The sequence below is a fragment of the Arachis hypogaea genome, chromosome 5 (assembly GCF_003086295.3).
Source record: "Arachis hypogaea cultivar Tifrunner chromosome 5, arahy.Tifrunner.gnm2.J5K5, whole genome shotgun sequence".
NCBI lineage: Eukaryota > Viridiplantae > Streptophyta > Magnoliopsida > Fabales > Fabaceae > Arachis > Arachis hypogaea.
In genome coordinates, this window is record NC_092040.1 from 94,237,577 (window position 1) to 94,244,683 (window position 7,107).

Genomic DNA, 7,107 nt, shown 5'->3' on the forward strand with positions numbered 1-7,107 from the left:
GAAAATGCCACCCATGAACGAGTAAGTAACTTCCTGAAGTTTAATTTGGGTGCTTGGTGGGAAGGACTTGGACATGAATCTCTTTGAATTTAACTGGAGTAACAACTCAACAGATTCTGTTATTAAGTAGTTAGAAGATTTCTCATCTAGTAACATTCAGTTGCAAACTTCTAATATATATAGCTTTATATAGTTGAGTGAGGCATTGTATCACACACACAATTATAACAATAATTAATCTCTCTCTCTCTCTCTCTCTCTCTCTCTCTCTCTCTCTCTCTCTCTCTCTCTCTCTCTCTGAAAAAGATCATCCTATGATAATCAGATGAAAATCTAGATATTCTAAACCAAAAGCTTTTCGTACAATACTTTCTACTACTAATCCTGATCTTGAGTTTTTGCAGATATAGCATCTTTTACTCAGAAAGCACTTCAATTTTCACATTAGAAGCAAGCCATGTTGGGTGAGTTAGGTGCCTTGCACAATACTCAAACATGAGATATAGTCACACCTCCCTCTAATAGCATCATAATTGGCTCAAAGTGGGGTATTTGTAATAAAAAAGAGTCACTAGTAAATATTACTAGATACAAAACTCTTTTAGTAGCATTGGTTAATCATCAAATAAAGAGAGTGAATTTTACTGAGGTTTTTAGTCCAATGATAAAATCAACAATAATTTCGATATTTTTAACGTTAGTTATCTTATATAAGTGGCTAATTCTTTGATATAATTTCAAAAATACTTTTTTTTTTAATGGCGAATTGAATAAAATTGTCTATATGAAACAACTAACCTCTTATTTTTGTAATGGAAATTTTGATCAAGTTTGTAAATTAATAGAGCAATTTATGGTTTAATAGTTTATTAATGGGCACTAATATGTTTGTTAATTTATTTTTTATAAATTGGAAATTATAATAATAAATAAGGTTAATTAATAATTAAAGTATTAATTTCTTTATTTTTAAAATGTCTTTTCATAGAAATAAATATAGCTGAGTAGAAAAATCATACATGCTATGCATTCCACAAAAGTTTTTTTTTTTTTTTTTTTACAAGAGAAGTTTTGTGGAAAAAAAAAACAGAAAAAGGACATTAAAACTAGGACATACAAGTTGAGCAAATAGAGATGCTTCTTTTACTTTACATGGAATCTGACGCTGTGCAACTATCACAAAATCTCGTACAAGTTCTAGAAGCTCTTTATTGATTCTACCATAAACGAGTATATAGTATAGTATTATGATGATTATGATAATGTATGTGGCACATGTTGGAGCAAATTAATAATTAAATTGTGGTGTGCTATATACCTAGGAATTATTAGCTAGGATAGGTCCCAAGCTTTGCCACCTTTCAAGTTGAATTTCTTGAGCCTTCCGAAGAACATGACAAGAATAAGGATGAACTTGCCTTTGTTGCTCCATTTCCCAGAAAATCCAACCCATAAATCTTTGCAACTACCATTCGCTTTCAATCGCCTTGCGCAGCTATATCCCATTGAGAAACCTACGTTCCCATACGCACTGCACCATTCCAAACAATTTTTAATACTTGTTAATTAATATTTAATTAATAAATTTTAAATAGACTTACAAATTAAAAAAAAATTACGTTTACTTCCCCTGTTGTTCAATGTTAAGCATTATTTATCATCATAATATTTCTTAATTTGTAGAAATATATATCCAGTTGAACTAAAAAATTTATATTATTATCCTCAAATAATTTAATAAGAGGCTAGTGTAATTTACTTTATTTTTTGTATTTTATATTTTGTTCATTATGTTATTTTCAACTTCTCTCAATATAATTTTAAGTACAATAAATAATTAATCTAAAAATTAAGACTTAGTAACTGATTTATTAAATAAATATATTTTAGTAAACAAATTTATAATCAATATTAAATTTTTTATTAGTGTGCAAATGATTAAAATGACAAATATTATACTATAATCCAAATAAAGTGCAAAAATGGGTTGTTCAGGATAACTTAACATAACCATTTAAAATTGATTAGATAATATAAACAAAATAAAGGAATTCAATAAAAAAAATATTAATAGTTGAGAAAGAATATATATAAGTGAAGAGAGAAATTAAAGAAATTAAAGTGGCATGCCTGATGACTTCTAAGGTGATATTGAAAACATTAAAGTTGAGAGGATCGTCTCTGAGGCTTTTGTTCTCAGTGATGCAAATCAAAATAATGAAAATAACCAAATATGAAAGTTGAGAGAACACAAGGCACTCCACTAGGCTTCTTTTGTCTTTCTTGGCATCATTTTCGGTTTCGTGGTCCATTATGGGCAAGAATGTTGTGTATGGTGGAAGGTACCTGTTACACATAACAATCTATCAATATCAAATTATTATTATTATAAGTTTAATTAACCTGAAAAAAACCCCTCCACATGTTCATAGTTTTATATATTTCTTGATTCTTGAAAAGCCAATTAACATTGCATTATCAATTTTGATTTTTAAAAAAAAGAAATCATGAAGACTGAAGAGATAGATTTTCAAGATAATTTATAAAATTCCCACCGCCTTAATTTCACAAACTGAATATTGACCATTTTAATAAATTTATGTGCGTATGGTCAATAATCATATCTTAAGTAAGCTTCTTTAGATATATTCTAATACTGAGTAGTCACCAAATCTAAAAATATATTCCAATTCCACATAAGTGGGAGGATAGAATTTATGCAAAACAATCAATAGAGAAAATAAAAGGAATATATCCATAATATTTTTGCTCTCATATGCTTTCACCAAAAAACGAAAAAGAAAAAAGAATGGAAAAAAAAAGGCTCTATAATCGAATCAAGTGTGGAATATTGCTAAGTGCAATAAAAAGGAAGCTACGGTTATAGAATCTTGTTGATTAGCACACAATAATAATTTACTAGGGATATCTGGTCTGGTCAATAATCTTGTTGATGAAGAAAGCTAAGAAACCCTTGAATATTCTTCATTTGTCCTAAGGAGAAAGCTAATAATATGATATATGCATTATATTAATTATTTGAGTATTTAACATCATCTCCTCTATATGTATATATCTTTAATAAACAGATTATTTAATGTTTAAGTTTTTGTATCAAACTAGTAAAGAAATCCAAGAAAACTAAAAGAAAAATGAAATAAACCTATTGAGCTGTGGGCATGAATATTAGTATAATTAAGGACATATATCTGAGGCAATGCTGAGATCACTTAATTTTGTTTCTAGAAAATCTAACTCAATTTCCACACATTATATTAGCATTGGGTAAGAGAAAAATTAGGTGGCAAGTAACTAATCATGTAATTGTTTGCAATTTAAAGGGGGGAAAAAAGGTATAAGTTTTTCTCATTAATTTCACGTCCAATCAAGCAATATATAATTAATGTCAATAGAAAACACATATAATGAATACTACTATTCTAATGTTATCTCTCTGCATAGGGAAGAAAGGGTAGTGCTTTCATTTCAATGACTCAGTGTGACTTATCTTGTAACACCAATATGTTTTGTTCTTTTTTATTATTATTATTATTGTTATAAGAAAACTCTAATAGAATCGTTAGAATGAGACTAAATTATTGGTTAGAATATAATAATTTTAAAAATTATGTATTTATCAGTATTAAACAAAGGAACTCAATAAATATGTTTTCCCTCTGAAACATGATACTACCATTTTTTCAACTTACTTTTTGGTGGAATACTAAGTATTATTAAAGGGGCAATATGAAAAAAAAGGCACGAAAAACAGAAAATATAATACAAATTTTGCATAATTTTGATAAATATGTTAGTTTTTGTCTATATAAGAAATGAGTTTATACAATATAGGCCAAAGTTATTGTTTTTAATTAATAAGTTAAGGTTTTGAAAATATCAATCCATTGGATTCGGTTCGTGTAGAAGATAATTTAGTTAGGTACTCAATCTATCAATATATAATAATATAGTTTAAACACCAATGGTAATATATAAGCTAAAAAAAGCATGTGTTCTAGACTCTTAGAGATATAATAAATTAATAAGCTCATTGTATGGAGTATAGTTATTATTGGATTCTTGATCAATATAGTGTTTACTTATTACTGAATCATATACGAATTCCAGTGTAAATAAAGTTCAGATAAAATTCAATGATAAATGAAATAGTATGTTGATATATATATGAATCACATCTATGATGGTAATTATTATATTATATATTCATATAAAAAATATTTGAGAAATAATAAAATATTAGTTTAAAATAAGTTTAATTATTTTATTGGTCTCTATAGTTTTGCAAAATTTTTAATTAAGTTTTTATACTTTTTTTTCTTTTAATCGGATCCCTGCACTAATTTTTTTTTCAATTAGATCCCTCTTAACAATAACTGACTTAATTTTATAGGAATTTAACTAAAAAAAATTAGTGTATGAACTTAACTAAAAGGAAAAAAAGTATAAGAATCTAATTAAGAAAAAATGATGTAAGAACTCAATTAAAAAAAATGTATAGAAATCTAATTAAAAATTTTACAAAACTATAAGGAACAACAGAATAATTAAATCTTTAAAATACATTAAAATTATTTTATTTTATATATCTTAATTATAGTTAAAATAATTAAAAAATATTAAATATAATAAATATATAATTATAAATATTATATAATTATAGATATTAAATTAAATAAGATAATTTTATATTATTATCTCCTTCAATAGTCTTATAATGTTATATTTAATAAGTTCATCTTAAGATAGAAATAGGGGTGGCAACGGGGCGGGTAGGGGCGGGTTTTAGCTCTACCCAATCCCGCCCCGCTCAACAAAAACCCACATCGAATCCGCTCTACTTCTACTCACGGGTAGTAAAATGTTAAACCCTAACCCGCCCCGCTCCTACCCGCCCCAATAATTATTAAATCCAAAAAATAAAATAAAATTTTAAAAATTATATAACCATTATTTACATTCATAACATAAATTAAAATAAAAATTTAAATATGATACAATATTATTAATCATTTTACTAATTATTTTATATATATTACATATATTATATATTAAAAATATATATATTTATATATCTATTATATATATTGGGGCGGGTAGGGACGGGTTTAACGTAAACCCGATCTCGCCCCGCCCCGCCCAAGAACCCAGCCCGCTAAAATCTGCTTCGGTGCGGGTGCGGGTAATTACCCGCCCCAAACGGGTAGAGGCGGGATGGGTACCCACGAGTTCGGGTAGTGTTGCCACCCCTAAATAGAAATACAAAGATATTGAGTTAAAAATAAATAGTCTTATTTAATTTACATTTATCTTATTTTAATTTTTTTCTCGCAACACCTCTGAATTTTTTTATATGAAAAAGTTAATATATAAGTAATAAGGCCTTAATAATTTATGAAAAGAAATAGACTTACATCATGACGACGAATAGGACCAATATGGCTGAAGAGATGGTAGAGAGGTCAAAAACAGATTCACCAGAATGTCTAGCATTTGTGATTTGAAACAAAGACGCAACAAATTTCTGATAAGGATTCAAACCATCCATGATTTGTGTTCCCCACTCCATGGAACAAAAAATCACAAATTGAATTATATTGAACCCCAAAACGGTAGCAACAAGTAGCCAAGAATGAAGGGCAGGTAGCAAATGACCATAACCTATTTCCTTTGAATTCTTAAGCAAGTATGAAAATTCCTCTCTTTTGGTAATTTTCTCAAGAACCCAAATCACAAACCTCAAGCATGGTGCATATAAGGTGTTACCAAGAAGGATATATGGGAGAATAATAATAAGAAGGCCTGAATTCTTCTTGAAAACTATCATATTTTCATTTGTGGGGACATAGCCACAACTTGCAAAAGTTGAAACTATGGTGAATAAAGAAAATGTTAGGGTTTTGATACCTTTTTCTCTAAGTACTTGCCTTGCACTAGGTATGAAGCTCATGTACATAGAAACCAAGAAAGTGCCAACAAATTGAAGCACCAAAAAGTAACCTAAAACTACCTGACTCAAATACTTAAGGGAGTTAGACCTAAGTAGCATATCTTTATTGTTATTATAGGAGACTATTGTGCCACTTGGAACATTGTTGTTATTATTATTATTGATACCATTGACATCATTGATTTGTTTATGGTCTTGTGATGAGTGATGATTAGGACTAGAAACTAAGCCAAGCTCAATTTGATCATTGACCACTTTTATTGGAAGACTATTTTTCATCGAAGTGGATGAATTATTATAATTGTTATTATTATTGAACCTAGCAAACATAAGTTCTAATAAGGAAGTGAAAACCTCACCACCAACAAACATAAGAAAGGTCATGAGAATGAGTTGTGAGTTAGAGAAAACTTCCATTTCTACCGCCGTCATGCTAGACACAGTAGAGGAAGAGACCGAAGTATAAAAAAGGTCAAAATCATTGGGCTTAACATGAGTTCTTGTCTTTGATATCTTGAGACCCAAGTAACCAAAAAGAGAAAGGATCATGAAATAACAAAGTTGAATGAAAAATGAGCTGAAGTTGAGGTGAAAATAAGGGCTACTACAAAGATGTTGTAACTTTCTACCAAACAAGGAAAAGTTCATCATTTTGTGTTTCTTCAAATTGAAGGTGGGAACTTTTGGATGGCAAGTTGGAGTGGGAATTGAAGGAATTTATAAAGGCATTGGGGAAGGAGCAATGGTATGTGCTCTTTCCTGTTCATGATGTGGGGCTCTCCAATTCCATTGTTGGTAGCAAGTGATAGGCCTTTAAAAAGAAGAAGCATATTGTAAACATGCAAGTATATAATAAATTCCTAATTCCTCATGGAATAATAATAAAAAAAAATCTTAAACATCATCAATGTGCATCTTAGTGCAAAAATGTAATGTTGACATGCTTACAATGCTTATACACAAGGGATGGGGAGAGAAATTTATCTTAAAACCACTTGTTTTTGTAAGTTTAAGAGTTTTTTTTTTCAATTTATCTTATATTAGAATCAATTTTTTTATGGTAATAAAAATCAAATTCAAGATATTTTGATGGTAGAGATTATGATATTATGTTATAAAATTATTTATTTTAAATGTCT

The 7,107-nt window shown here is 28.5% G+C and overlaps 1 protein-coding gene across 1 annotated transcript; it reads right to left on the reverse strand.

The window, feature by feature from the left end:
* Positions 1-1,120: 1,120 nt before the first annotated feature.
* LOC112802009 (sodium transporter HKT1) lies at positions 1,121-6,719 on the reverse strand. Its single transcript, XM_025844988.2, has 3 exons — positions 5,433-6,719; positions 2,131-2,346; positions 1,121-1,531 (listed from the first exon to the last, which is right to left on the reverse strand). The coding sequence occupies exons 1-3, from the start codon at positions 6,617-6,619 to the stop codon at positions 1,333-1,335; spliced, it is 1,602 nt and encodes a 533-aa protein (XP_025700773.1). The 5' UTR covers positions 6,620-6,719; the 3' UTR covers positions 1,121-1,332.
* Positions 6,720-7,107: the final 388 nt, after the last annotated feature.

Coding starts and splice junctions, on each gene's coding strand:
- LOC112802009 (XM_025844988.2), bottom strand. CDS start 6,619: ATGATGAACTTTTCCTTGTTTGGTAGAAAGTTACAACATCTTTGTAGT. Junction 2,347..5,432: donor GTCCTATTCGTCGTCATGAT/GTAAGTCTATTT, acceptor TATGTGTAACAG/GTACCTTCCACCATACACAA. Junction 1,532..2,130: donor ATCACCTTAGAAGTCATCAG/GCATGCCACTTT, acceptor GGAATGGTGCAG/TGCGTATGGGAACGTAGGTT.